Raw genomic sequence first — 15470 nt, 5'->3', positions numbered from 1 at the left:
CCCTTTGTTTTCATCCAGTGGGTGAGTTAGGTAAGAGTTGTTGTCTAGTAGAAGTAAAGATGACCAAGGTTTTGCAAATATAGAAATACATGTTCTTAGAACAGATAAAACAAAAACAAGTTTTCTTAGCATTTGTGTTCATTTTACAAATACTTGTTGTAATGGAAAAGATGCACCTGGGTTCATTTCTGTCTCTGTAGACTATATGAAACATTGGTATAATGAATAATCTTCTCACACAGGAAAAGGCCAGTTTCCCTCCATGAACAAAACGGTAAGGGAGGCATGGGTCGTGGTAGTGGCCGAAGACCTGCTGGGAAGTTGGCATCTCAGTCATCCCTGGATGAGCGAGAGGTTCCTGGGGACAGAGGAGAGAGACGTTTGGGAGATGGACGGAGGCTGGAAAAGATCCATTCTCAGGACTACGAGGACAGGGAGGGGAACTTGGGTCGTTCAGAAACACACCGGAGACGCCCAGAGGATGAGGAGCAGAGGGAGCGGCAGCGCCGTGAGGAGGAGTTTCAAAACCGCTACCGTAGTGATCCCAACCTGGCACGATACCCGGTGAAACCACAGAAGGAGGAGCAGGAGATGCGCATGCATGCTAAGGTGTCCAAGGTTCGCCACGAACGACGACACAGTGACCTTGCAATCAACGAGGTCGGACTGGGGCCTGGTGAAGGAGGAGGTGGTGGAGGGGAGGTGCCTGAAAACCGTCTGGCCAGGAGGGGTGGAGTTGGGGAGGGAGACCACAAGGCCGTCTTGGAGAACCACCGAGCCTTCTCTGTGGATAGGACCGTGGGGGTTGGAGGGGGAGCTCAACCTGCATTAGGTGGAGTGAGATCAGGACCCCAACCTGGGGGACCGGTGCCTCCAGATTGGGGACCGAACAAAGGCCGCCTGGAGCCCGGCACAACACGGACACCAAGGGACAAGGGTGGGGATAGCCTGCTGAGGAAGGACTCTCAGAGCTCGGACCAGTCGGAGTCTTTGCGACCGCCCCCTCCACGGTCATACAAGAGCAAGCGCGGAGTCAACAAGAGGCAGATGTCCATCAGCAGCTCAGAGGAGGAAGGCGGCTCCACGCCCGAGTACACCAGCTGTGAGGACGTGGACATGGAAAGCGTCAGCGAGAAAGGTCAGTCAGACAGATGTGCTCACTCTACTAGCTTACTAAGCTAAATCTATCCACACTTGCATACCTTGCACTGTTTGCTAACTGACATTTCCTTACATTAGACACTTATAGTAAGTCACAGCTGTCATTTTCTACGTACCAAAACTTGTTAATAAGCTGCTGCAGCTCTTACCTAGAGACCTAGCTCACATGCTCGTCCTTAATCTGCACACATGATCCTCACTCTGTCTACCCGAATCATAACGCACCTTTGATAGCTGCATATTTGTATTCTTATCTTATCTTGTCAAGGCCACATTCAGGCCTTGCCTGCATTACCTACTGTATACTCAGTGCAGCGTGCGCAGCATTAGAGTCACAGGTTTGATGGCTAATTGTAGTGGGTAATTGACCTGCAGCTAATACTCTGAAGAAAAGAAAGATCTTGATTAAATTATTGGACAAATGAACATACATTTTTCATGAACATAAAGATTCAATTATCCTAAAACAGCTGAGTAAAATAAGTGTCACAATGAAGCTCTTTGACATTGCAGCGTCTTTCCTCTTCCCACACTTCATGGCTATTCTTCCCTAGCGTTAGCATCTAAAATAGCCTTGGTAGTAGAATTATTATAATGTGCAAAAAGAAAAAGAAAAGCAGAGAGATATTTTGGCTCAGAAGATTATTCTAATACCAGCTCATTCTAATTTGGGACTGCAAAACTATACGATAAGTGATGGGATGAAGGACCCACCCAGCATACAGTGAATTACTATCCCTGTGTGTCATCTACACCTCTGTACTGTGGCTAAACCCTGCCGCTCTCAGGACAGCTCTCATTTATTTGAAGAGTCCCTGTGATTTAGGCCAGCAGATTTGTGGAATTAGGTCAGTGGCTTGCATGCTATGTAATGCTTTGCAAACAGCCAGCTGCACCAGCAACCCATGGACCACCAGCAATCAAGCCTCACTGTGGTTGCACGCTGCATGGTCACCGCCGGCTTCTCAATACCTATGTATTTTGCAGCTCGCCACTGTCAGAGAAGCGATGCTAGGCTGTGCTAAAAGCCACGGGAGAGCGTCTAAGTTCAAGAGGCAGTAGGTAGAGTTAGCTGTGCTCTATCAGCTTATCTCTCTCACTGGTCACAGAAGGGGCCTGTTCCAGATGTTTTAATCCAGATTACTCTAACTCAGGGACTGGTAATGGGTAGATGGTGTGGATTGGGATTATTAGCTGTTTTAAACACTCTTTAGCTAGCTGGGCCTCAAAACTGGATTCCTCCATTTACTCTCATCTGTGGCATGAAGTAAGTTTTGCCGGATAATGTGCAGCTTATTTCCCTATATAGATGCAATAAGTTGAGTGAGATGGTAATGCAAGGACAAGTATATATATTTTTTCAAATAAGAAATGGCATTTGAAAAGGTTGGTGTCAGCTGATTACATTATTTAGTCTAGACGTGACAGTCTGACAGCATCAGTGGCTTTGGTGTCAAGAGATGGTCTGGGTGTTTATGAGATGTGATGAACAACCTCATATTATGTGACAGCAATTAAAGTGCCTTGTAATTAAAGTGTAACAGTCTCACAACTCAAAGATAGTGTTGGACTGCAACCGACCTAAAATTAATAAAAACAAAATATAAATGCCATATTTCCATCACAATTGCCACATTGTTTTAGTTTTATTTGACTTACTTATTACTTGATCCCAATATGTCCTTTTCCTCTTCACCAGACTGGATAAATATAGCGCCATGTTTATCTCATGTGCCAACTCCTAACGTTCGCATGTTTGCTGATGAGTGAGTGGGCAGCTACTATAAAGCTCTGTAAAAAGTTTAAAAACCGAGAGGAGAAGCATATTCAGCTGACAATTCTCTGTAGGTTCATCACTACCAGAGACCCCTTTCACATTGTCACACTGACTACCTTTACATGGACACTAATATCTGAATATGACAATATTCCAAATTTGATACGAGTCGTGTAAACAGCTTATTCCATTTAGATATTCAGAATTAGGTTTTATTCTAAATGTAGCATTTTCAGATTAAGACATGTGGGGTATTCAGATATTGTTTTGCTTTCTTTCTTTGCCTCTTGTCCATTTACCGCCAGCTCTGTTCGTTGTACACATGGTTGTACACTAGTTGTAAACCAGATAACACTTTGCATAGATGCATGCCCGGAAGAAAAGTCCACATTTCTGGTTGGAGAGAGAAATACATCTGCTTTTAAAAATGATAAAAGACTTGGATATCAAAAAGAAGTTGGGCACACATATCGCAACACCGAAGTTTTTAAGAAGGTAATTAAAGAGGAAGGCTGTGACCGCATGGTCGAACATGCTGCATGTCAACTGAAGTATTAGTGTACAATTAAAGCTGCAAGCAGCATTGATCGGGCCCTCGCAACTACGCGCACGTCGAGGATACCGGCAGGACTCTGGTTGATGCGGCAATGCATTTCTGTGACCATCATACACTGCATGCACAAGTTAGATGATATTTCCTGCGTCGACCAGCAGCATAGCAAGACGATGTTGCCAGGTCTTAAGCCTCAAATGTTTTGAGTGTACCTCCGATACAATCATAAATGTAAGCCTGTTAAGATCATTAAGAAAATGAACGTGTGAATGTGCTTCAGTATTTGTAACATAACAGACTGTCAGGTTACTGGGATGGAGTTCAACTCCCTGCAGTGTCCTACTGATTGTATTTGGACTTACATGAAAGTTAACAGAACAGCAGTGTCATTTGTTTTTACTTGAACACTTTAATTTGACACTGTTTTCATTTTAAGCTCTTCTGTAACTTTAGATTGTAGTGTGAAGCATTCATTGTAACATTTAACCTGATTCTCATGTAGAAGCTCTAGACAGATCATTTATACTAATGCCCACTGACATGGTTTGAAAAGCACTGTTGATTAACTTTTGTTCTCCAAGCATCTTAGTTTGCACATATTTAGATCAGAGAAGTCTTTTTCTCATGGTGTGCCCACAAACCCTGTTTGGGCCGCTGTTATTATAGAATTCTGTTTACGTCTGTGGTTGCCAGTAGGTGGCGCTATGACTATGAGTTAATATTGGCATGCAGAAGTCCTAAAATCACGACAGCAATCAAGCATGTCAAGTTTGGGGCAGTTTTGACAAAGTAAGGTTGAGTTACAAAAGCTTGATGGATGATGGCGAATCATGTAAAATTGCCGCGACACCAAGTCCATGTTATCCGATGAAACATCAAGCTTTTAGTAACTTTTAATCGTTAAGGTCTTTAGATTGTTCTGACCAAATTCTAAGCTGATCAGATTATTTCCCTAGGAGGAGTTCGTAGTGCAGCACCTGGAAAAGGAAATAAAACCACAAGAAATTCATACAAAATTCAAATTGGCTGACTTCCGGTTGGGTTTAGAGCATGGACCCCTAAGACTTTTTTTTAAGTCTACATGTGATACACCTGCTTACTTAATTTCATACATCTAGGTGAAACGTACTGCGAGGGCTGCATCGTCGAAATATTGTAGGGGGCGCTATCGAGCCGAGTTGCCACTCTGAAGCATTAAAATCACATCAGATAACTACATTCAGGATTTTAAATGTGTGTGACAAGTTTGATTTTGTTTTGAGTATTTTTAGCCCCTCAAAAACACCTTTGTTTTTCATGGCGAGGAATGCATCGCCACGGCAACGGCATTTCACGAAACAACAAGCTTTGAGTAACTTTTAATCAAAAAGGTCTTTAGATTGTTCTGACCAAGTTCCAAGTTGATCTGATTAGTTCCCTGGGAGGAGTTCGTTAAAGTAGAGCGCCTGGAAATTGAAAAAACGACACTAGAAATTCAGACTAAATTCAAAATGGCTGACTTCCGGTTGGGTTTAGGGCATGGCCCCAAGAAACTTTTATTTAAGTCCACATGTGATACATGTGCCTACCAAATTTTGTTAATCTATGTGAAACGTACTGCGAGGGCTGCTTCGTCGAAATTTTGTAGGGGGCGCTATTGAGCCGATTTAACACTCTGATTGAATAAAATCATATTATATAACTACATTTTGGCCTTGTGATCTGTGTGTCAAGTTTGCTTGTGTTTCGAGCTTTTTTAACCTCTCCAAATGACCATCGTTTTTCACGGCGAAGACTGCGTTACCACGGCAACGGCGTTCGACGAAACATCAAAAGCTTAGAGAACTGGCATTATGAACTTCTTACATTTGTGTGGAACAAATTTGATGTTGATCTGATTTTCCAACTAAGAGAAACAAGCCAAAGTATAAAGACTTTAACTTACTGTTGCCAGTAGGTGGCGCTATGACTATGATTCAAAATTGGCTTGCATATGTCTTCAGGCCTGGAGTTTAATCAAACATGTGAAATCTGGTAAAGATCTGATGATGCGGAGTCGAGTTACATCAGTTTATTCGTTCATGGCGAAGGATCGAAATTCGCAGAGCCGCCACGTCGCCACGCTTTGACAACTTCCTACAATTTTCACAATGAAGCATTATCAAGGTCTTAAGGCTTTTGTGACAAAATTTGAGAGGGATACGATTAATCTGTGAGCAGTAGGGTGTCAAAGTACACAACCTATGACTTCATGTTGCCACTAGGTGGCGCTATTACTATGATTCAAAATTGTCATATACATGTGTTCAGGGTCAGGATGTTATGACATATGAGAAATTTGGAGCAGATTAGGCAATGTACAGCCGAGTTACAACAACTTCCTGTTTCATGGCGAATGGTGTTTTTTTGCCGCCACGCCACGGACACATAGTTCGATAACTTTTTGATCTTTGAGTATCGTTTCACTGCCAAGGTCTCAAGAGCATACTGACCAAATCTGAAGGCAATCGGGTTTAATCTCTAGGAGGAGTTCATTAAAGTACGGCGCCCTGAAACGGTCCAAAAACGTCATAAAATTCAAAATGGCCGACTTCCTGTTTGGTTTAGGATATACCTCCTTTTGACTTTTTTGTACGTCCCATCACGTTCCACATACCTACCAAATTTCATACAGCTAGGTGAAACCCAAAGTTGGGGCTACTCTGTAGGGGGCGCTATCGAGCCAAAATGTCATGCCGCAGCTGGACACCCCAATAATACTGGAATTTTTACCACGATTGAATTTTGTGCCAAATTTCAAAAGATTCCCAGTATCCCAAGCAACTCCTTTTTGCGATGAAACTGGTACGATAATAATAATAAAAAACATTAGAATAACAATAGGTCCTCCGCTCTGACTACGTCGGTGCTCGGGCCCTAATAATAATAATAAAAAACATTAGAATAACAATAGGTCCTCCGTTCCGACTACGTCGGTGCTCGGGCCCTATTAATAAAAAACATTAGAATAACAATAGGTCCTCCGCTCCGACTACGTCGGTGCTCGGGCCCTAATAATAAAAAACATTAGAATAACAATAGGTCCTCCGCTCCGACTATGTCGGTGCTCGGGCCCTAATAATAAAAAACATTAGAATAACAATAGGTCCTCCGCTCTGACTACGTCAGTGCTCGGCCCTAATTATTTTCATTAGCCATGTCAACAGCTTTGTGGGAATATTGTCTTTTTTGGAATATGAACAAAAAACGAAATATGTTGTGCATGTAAACGTAGTCACTGTCATTCACACATTATTATTGTAAAAATATCAATTATAGCCACTTAATATAATTAATATAGAGTCAGATGACTTGCTGTGTTGTGAAAGGGTTGTTTGAGCCATTCAAAAAACATAAAAAGACATTGCACAGCCTCTTGTTTGTTAATGGTATGTTCCATGGTTGCCCTGAAACTAATGCGGAATTGGTTTGAAAAATAGGGAACTTATACTTGAACCTGTATCACGGACATTAAGTGGACCCACAAACAAAACATTATCAAGAGTCGACAGACAAATAAGGTAGCGAAACTTGCTGTGACACTATGCTGTGTACAGTTATAGCCACTAAATGATCCATATTAGATCCATTGATTAAGTGCATCTCTAACAGGTAAACATGAGCTTTATTAGTTTTAAAGCTATAAATCAGGTAGATGGGATTTCACACGCAATAGATGAGACTGTGCACATTCCATTCGATTACAATCACTGATATAGTAGTTAACATAAAAAGCTTGAATTCTTCACTCCAACCAGTAATCATCATAGCGTAATAACAGTAGGACTAAACAGCCAAGCCACATTTACAGTTAAGTATTCATTAATGTTTAATTTTCCTGAAAACAACCTAATAGGATTGATAGTATTACATTACCTACCATAATGATGTCTTGAATATATTAAGCTGTGAACTATATGTGACAAGTAAAAACTACAGATTGATGCAGAGCACACTCATTGAGCAATGTGTGCACATAGCTTGGATTATAAGCTTTGATTATTTTTTTTTCAACACTCACAAAACAGACATGATGTATATGAGGATGTTGTTATATAATTTTCATGCTGAAACAGCTATATATATGTTCCAAGAATCTTCTTAGAAGGATTATTGTAAACAGTGTTTACATTGTGGTTTCCCATTCTGCCTAATAAATTACGCCCCACCGGATATAGAAGTGTGTCACAGAGAATGAAGCTTTAATGAAACAGCAGATTTGACTCAGTTTTAAGTAAAATGGAAGCATGGAGTGATTCAATGTAATTGGGTTACTTCCTTGGTGTAAAGAAGAACACCAAGGTGATAATGGTGCCAAGGAAATGGAAGAGGAACTCTGCTGATGGGATGGTGCTGCATCCTAGTGCACTTTAACCACTTTTGTGTGTATGTGTGTGTGTGTGTGTGTGTGTGTGTGTGTGTGTGTGTGTGTGTGTGTGTGTGTGTGTGAGTGACAGTGACGTGCAGTGAGGTTCGTGGCTGGTGAGGCACTGACACTACATGAATCAGATTTCTGCGATAATCTGTGTAACAACCACGGATGTATAAAGAGAACAACAAACCTGTCCGACGTTGAATTGTTGTTGATTTGGTCATAATTCCTTGTTTTTTGAGACATTTTTAAGCTTGGATATGGAATCTTACATTTTTGTGGTAAAAGCAAAATATAAAAAGAAGAAGAGAAGTGTAGAAGAAGAGCAACGACAGAACAAGCATAAACCCGACCCGTGGGCTCTCGCACGCCCTCTTCTTTGAGGCAAAGGTACTGTTTGCCTCCCCTGTGTGCTTTTTCCCTGCGGTTTAATGTCAGATCAGCAACACATATGTTCTACACATACATGAAATACAGTACCTATTCTATGTAAAGAAAGGACATATAATAAAAGTGTCTACAAATATTACAGTGGTGACAAACAATGAGAAAGCAAAAGGCATGCAGTCAACCCAGTTTGTGAGGGATTCACAATCTGAGGTGAGGCACAGCTTGTCGCTGCCTCACCTCACGTGTATCCTCTCTGTTTGAACAGGACATGCGCTAATTCAGCGATTTGGATTATAAAAATGCTTGAAATGATTGAAATCATACAGAAATTTTAAAATTTAAAATTTTATTTTAGCATTATTTGTTTTTTACTTTTCATGAAAGTGCCTCACCTGCCTCCCCTGACCGCATGTCCCTGGTGAGTGAGATATTTCTACATTTACCTGAATCACTTCAAAGGTGCCCAGAGAATGAGCATGAATATGAACTTGTTGTACCATACTGTAGTGTATGTGCTGGCGCAGAGAGCATTAGCAATGATGTGGAAAGAGATTTTCTTTTACAGTTGAACAAACTTAATCATTGCTCAATCCTAAGGCATTTTGTCCGTCTATAAATGTTTACATTGTAACATGGCCCGTTAACTTATTGGAGAATTTGTCGTATGTCTTTTCCACAATGTAGAGCAGTGATTCTCAACTGGTGGGTCGTGACCCTCGCCTGAAAAAAAAAAAAAAAATCTTGTGCTTTTATTTTGAAGGGGATTTTTTATGCAGCAGAGTTATTCACACTCCTTAACAGTATTTGCCTTTAATGCCTTGTAATGCTAATGCACACCCGCCATTTCACAGTATAGAAGAGCACCCACAACGTTTGTTTTCATATGCTAGTTGAGCGAAACGCAAGTACAACACCGACTACATGAGATATGGATTTTCTTACATTGAGGATAAATTAGGGCAAAAACCTCAGTGTGTTTTGTGCAGCGAGGTTCTAACACAAGAAAGCATGAAACCGTCAAAACTGAAGCAGCGTTTGTTGGATCAATCCGCAGCGGATAAACTGAAAACTATACCTCTGTCAAATGACACTATAAGTAGGTGAATTGAAGACATGTCAGATGACATCAAACAGCAGACCACAGCTCGAATTAAGGCAAGTGGTCATTTTGCATTACAATGGCCGAATCTACAGACATAACAAACAAATCAGTTTTACTGGTTACGTGAAACATGTGTGGGACGGGGACTGATGGGAACAATTTCTCTGCACAAGAGAGCTCCCTACTACTACGACTGCAGAGGACATTTTCAGCTCAGGTTCAAACTGCACCATCTTTTCATTAAATACATTTGAGAAGTTGAACATTTGGGGTGATGGTGGGTCCCGCAGCCAGACCAGTTGAGAACCACTGATGTAGAGCACCAGAGTAAGCCATTGCTTTAGCGCTCATGCCAAATTCTGGTTTTAAGTACTGATGTTTTAGATTCTTCATGTCAGTTTCTACTGTGGTATAGCAGGAAATGTTAATATAAGATAATATTAGGTGGGTGCAAAGTAACAAAAAAGAATTTACTCCAACCAGTAAAATTATTATAAACCATTTATAATCCAAGATAGCAAAGGGTTTTTTCCTATGTGTGTATAAAGGGAACTGGAAACAGTGTTGAAGGTGGGGCCTTGTTCATTCCTATGGAAATTGTTGAGCTGTACATGAAGCCAAAAAAGTTTGATTGCCAGGTATAAGATTACTGGGATCTTACGCATCCATTGGGGCCATAAAGAAAGCACACCCACATTTCCTTTAATCCAGCCGCTCGGCTCGCTCACATGAACAGCATTTAATTTTGTCTACGGAAATTAATCTGGATTAGGCTATTAGTGCATTTACAACTTTTAGGACCTAATGATTTGAATAGGGGTCTGCCCTGCGAAGACCCAGAAGTTGTAATTCCATGGTTTGGCCACTATGTAAAATTTGCTTCAAAGCCTGGCACTCTTCGCGGGGGCTTGTTTCTACCTCGCTCGCTGTCTGCTCAGCTACAGAGCACTCAGTGGTGCCACTACTTTGCAACAATAGCACTGATTAAAACAGCAGTCTCACTTATACAGTGTATATACTGTAGTATATTTACATAAATGGTTATATAGTGAAGCAGCTAAAAGTATATTTTGGAACACACAAAACACATAACCGAGTTATTGTGAGTACATCTTAAATACTTTGTGATCTATTGCATGTCATAGCATTAAACTAGCTAAGGCTACTTAGTCTCCTCATTCCTCTATGAGTATGAATATGAATGTGGGGATGTCAGCCTAATGATTTGTATGCAGGCTGTGATCCTCGATAGTAATTATCAGTATTTTTTAAATATAACCAGCATCGTTTGCTTTCCTCAAAAATGAAAACGATACAAACAGTATTGTAACGGACTGAGGACGATGTGGGCCGCACAGATCTCATCCAGCATAACATCGAAACAGGAGATGCACAGCCGATTAGGATGAGACCTCGACGCCTCCCACTGGCCAGGCAGGATGCGGCAGACGAAGCCCTGCAAGGGATGCGGCGAGCTGGAATCACTGAGCCTTCCACCAGCCCCTGGGCGTCCCCGGTCGTCATGGTCCCCAAAAAGCAGGAGAAGTGGCGTTTCTGTGTGGACTTCAGACCCCTCAACAAAGTGACCAAAAAGGACCCCTACCCCCTTCCACGCCTCGACGAGGCCCTGGAAACAGTGGCAGGGTCATCCTGGTACTCCTCTTTGGACTTGCGGAACGGGTATTGGCAGGTCCCCCTCTGCCCTGAAGCTGGGCCAAAACTACCTTCATCACTAATGGGGGCTTGTGGCAGTTTAAAGTCCTTCCGTTTGGCCTCTGCAATGCCCCTGCCACGTTTGAGAGATTAATGGACAGCGTACTCGCTGGTATACCTCAGCAGGAGTGTGTTGTGTACCTGGACGACATACTGGTGCATGGTGAGTCATTCCAAGCGTCTCTCAAGGCCCTGAGGCGGGTGCTGGAGAGGGTGGCAGCAGCAGGTCTAAAACTGCACCCACAGAAATGCTCTTTCATGCAACGAGAGGTCACATTTCTGGGGCACAAGCTTGGGGGTGGTGGTGTCAGCACCATGGATGCGAAGGTGCAGACTGTGAAGGATTGGCCTACCCCCAGCACTGTGCAGGAACTGAAAAGCTTCCTGGGCCTGGCCTCCTACTACAGGAAGTTTGTGAGAGGGTTTTCCTGCACAGCTGCACCTCTGTTCCGCCTGCTACAAAAAGGGGTGGTGTTTGATTGGATTCACTTCACTGCAGAGAGCCCTTGTGGAGGCCGCAGTCCTCTCACCGCCTGACCCCACCCTGCCTTTTATCCTCGACACAGATGCCAGTAATGCAGACACAGGTGCTGTGGTGGCCCAGGTGACTCCTGAAGGAGAGAGAGTGGTGGCTTATCACAGCAGACAGTTCAACTGTGGGATGGTGTGCTGCAGAGGGGGTGGAAAGAACCAGCAACGGGAGAGACACAGTGGCAGGTGGTGGTGCCCAGGGCTCTGAGAGAGACAGTGCTCCAGGTGATGCACGGAGCTCTGGGATCTGGTCACTTCGGGGTTACTAAGACCCTCCACCGCCTTCGCCAGGGGTTCTACTGGGGCTAACATAGGCGGGATGTGGAGAACTACTGCCGCCGCTGCGACAGCTGCACTGCACGGAAAGGCCCTGCGGACAGATCTCATGCCCAACAGTTCCCAGCTGGGTGGGGATGACGCCCCCGCAGGTCCCCCAGGGCTCGACTATGCTAGGAAACTCCAGGACCGCTTGGAGTCTGCCCACAAGTTTGCCAGGAACCAGCTGCGCAGTGCAGGCGCAAGGCAAAAGAGGTATTACGACGTGCACAACATTTTGAATTCGGAGAGCTGGTCTGGGTGTATAGCCCGCAAAGGAAGAAGGGCAGGTGCCCAAAGCTGGATAGTGAGTGGGTGGGACCCTGCCGAGTCCTGGAGAGACTTGGAGAGGTAGTGTACAGGGTCCAGCTGTCACCATGAAGAAGGAAAGTCGCCCTCCACAGAGACAGGCTGGCCCTCTACTGGGGCACAGCCATCCCACCAGGACAAGAGCTTGGGACACGAGGAACCCTGGACTCTGCCCGGACTACCCCCCAAACCCTTCCCAATAACCCCAGTGTCTCCCCCAGCCCTTCACAGACTGGACTTGGTGTCCCTGGTCCAGCCCCTCCCTCCCCATCCCCTGCCCTTGGCCCCTTTCCCTTCTCCCCAAGGCCAACGGCAGCCTCAGAGGAACCGAAGGCCCCTTGGCAACCTGAGAGACTTTGTTTGCCCCCTCGGGGGCGAGGGACTTTGTGGTGGGAGGGTAGTGTAACGGACTGAGTGACATGTAATGTTAACCTGTTATGTTATAAGCGTTATTGTGTTTACAAGAAGTTCTAGATAAGATTTGTTATTGGATTTACGAAGGTCAGTGAAGGTCTCATGCCCTGTGAAGCTGTAAAACCTGTCAATCATCCTAGCTACCTATGGGGGTGGGTGGCACGCATGAGCGTACCTGGGATTGGCAGAGAGAGTGTGGGTGGATGTTGTTCTTGTGTGCTGCGAGCCGTTGGAGAAGGAGACTATGAGCGGGAGCAGATTGTTAAGCATGTTGTGAACGTTAACGGTGTTGACTGTTGTTTGGTGTAGGCTACGGCCCACAGTAGCCTGTGTACTGTCCTCTAATAAAAGACAACAAGTACGGTAACATCTCGTAGCTTTTCTTACCAAGGGTCGCTACAGTATTCTATAAAATCTTATTCTCACCTCAAGGGAAAGATAAAATAAAAAAGAACCTTTTACTTTCTGGTAATTGCTATCACATCCTCCTCATCCAACTCTCTCTCGGGTGACATCCAATGTGATGGGTAGGAAAATGTTCAGCGACAAGAGAATATGTCAATGGCAGAGCAGAGAGACTGCAATATTTATAAACCAGAAAGTTGCTCTGTCCCTGGTTGTACTGGTCTGCTGACTAACCATTCATGGTCTTACAGGGCATTCGACGATGGTACGGATTTTTGTCGTCAGCTGTGACACAGCTCTATTTCTTAATCCTCTTTCACACATAGTTCCCCGTAAATTACTGGGATAACTTTTCAGGAACCGTTCGTGATTTTCACTACTCACACATGCACTACATTCAGAAACATTTCTGGACGTAGCCCTATACATGATTTTCCCTGCAATTTTACTGCTTTCATTCACAACACAGCCATTTTCAATGAAATGTTACAAGGTCTTGAGGTTGGAAATTAGTGGTACAGATTGCCCTGAATAATGATCCCTGCTCTCATTTACACACGACCCCATGCAGGAAATGTTCCTGAACATTTCAGGGATAGACTGAAAGGGAGTTTAGTCTGATTGTCAGGGTACAGTCATAATTTAACAAACAAACAGGAATTTCATCCAGGAGATGAGGTTCATTCAGGTGTGTTGTTAGTTAATGACGTTAACGTCATCCACGCTCTTTTCTTAAACCTAAGTGGTTTCCTTTAAAGAAGGAAGTTTATTTTGAAAAGATTGACGCCTGTAAAAACTGAGGGCCAGAAGAGTAGGTGAGAATGTGTTGGTCATTAAGGTAGGTGAGCATGTCAAACAGGTTGACAGGAGTTCAAGATCATGTGGTGTTGAGATATTTTATACATACAATGTTGGAGGGATTTTGTTTAGCTTGTAAAATAGCAGATTGAGCGGCAGAGGACAGGCTCTATGACACACACACACACACACACACACACACACACAGTTTATCAAGAACAATACTACATTAATACCTGCACAGAGCTGATGCTTTGATGTAGCATCATTTAGAAGAGCAGCCCAGTTTTTGTAATTTGCCCAGCGTGTTCATTGTCCAAAACAAAAAAAAAACATACTCAGCAGTTCAAACTGTGGAGTCATCTTTTTTTCTTTCTCAAGCATTCTCAATGGACTTTCAGATTTCAGATTAACAGCACTAGAGTCATGTCAACAGTTTTTCAAATTTTCTGATCTCCAGAGCAGTCATTTTCATTTGATTCTTATTGAATATTACCGAAACTGTTTTTGACAAACAGCAGTGCATGTGTTGCATATAGTTTATCCCATGAAGTTTAGGCTTGATTTTATCCTTTCCTGCTCTCTTTTGCCGGAAACTTCCATTGAATCATTGGAACTGAAGTTCCCCAGAGTCTTTTAAATCCCCATCTGATGTCATCTTGCTGTTGTTTTTGTACCTGTGGTGGAAAAGTGGCCACAAATCTCACAGGCTTCTCTGGTCTGATTCTGGGTCAGTTAGTTCTTCTACTCGAGCTGACCATCTGTCAGTGGTAATGAGAGCTGGGATACTCTTGTCACTGGTGTATTTGTCCCTGACCAGGCTCTGGCATGAGTGTTGGAAAGGCCAGCACAGCGAATCAGTTTGATTATGAATGGGTTTTTTTTTAGCTGCGGTTCTGTAAAGACATTTTTAGTGGCTGCTGTTATTGTATAACTTTTATGTCTTTTTGATTCTTTAGAAGTCCTGATAGATGATATTTTTTTCTTGTGTATTTTATTTTAAATTGAAACTTAATTTAACAAGGATAATGAATCTAATTTACAACACAAATAACACACTTAAAAAACAAAAACAAATATCAAGATACAAATTTCCCATAAAACACAACATGGAATAAAATATACCAGCAAAGTGCATCAACCGAAACATTGTCATTCATTGTCAGGACAAGTACATTCTTAATGTTGTTTTTAAAATCTTACCTGCTTTTTAAATAGTCTAGTTTAACAAGAGCACCCACGCAAAATGCCAAGCGCCAAACGCAAGTGCACTCATCAGTAACGAATATAATGATGTCGCATACCTGGTTAAACTGCAGAGCCAGGGCTACAAAGTCATCTCAGCTGTTTGTACACACTCCAAACACAACTCAAACAAAACTATATATATTACCAAATATCAAAATCCATATAGCGCCCCCTAGGCAAACGCACTTGCCACATTTATGCCTCTAGCTCTGTGCTAACTAGCTCTGTGCTAACTCACGAAACTCAAAACAATGGCAGCAACCTGAGGATTACAGGCATATGACTCATATTCCGCTACAACAAAACATCACCGAGTTATGAGCAAAACAAGACCAGGAAAACAATTCTCAATATCAATTATGAT

The 15470-nt window shown here is 43.0% G+C and overlaps 1 protein-coding gene across 22 annotated transcripts in view; it reads left to right on the top strand.

The window, feature by feature from the left end:
- LOC137866372 (regulating synaptic membrane exocytosis protein 1-like) overlaps positions 1 to 15470 on the top strand; it is an 80423-nt gene that overhangs the window by 32731 nt on the left and 32222 nt on the right. For all 22 annotated transcript variants that reach the window (XM_068702208.1, XM_068702209.1, XM_068702225.1 and 19 more), the window contains one exon: positions 243 to 1138. In XM_068702208.1, the coding sequence (XP_068558309.1) occupies positions 243 to 1138 (896 nt within the window). The remainder of the gene's footprint in view (positions 1 to 242; positions 1139 to 15470) is intronic.

The sequence above is a fragment of the Cebidichthys violaceus genome, unplaced genomic scaffold, assembly GCF_023349555.1.
Source record: "Cebidichthys violaceus isolate CVI_PGR_0920_01 unplaced genomic scaffold, fCebVio1.0.p SCAF_82, whole genome shotgun sequence".
NCBI lineage: Eukaryota > Metazoa > Chordata > Actinopteri > Perciformes > Stichaeidae > Cebidichthys > Cebidichthys violaceus.
Note: the sequence above shows the minus strand (reverse complement) of the source record. Positions and strands in the feature narration are given on the sequence as shown.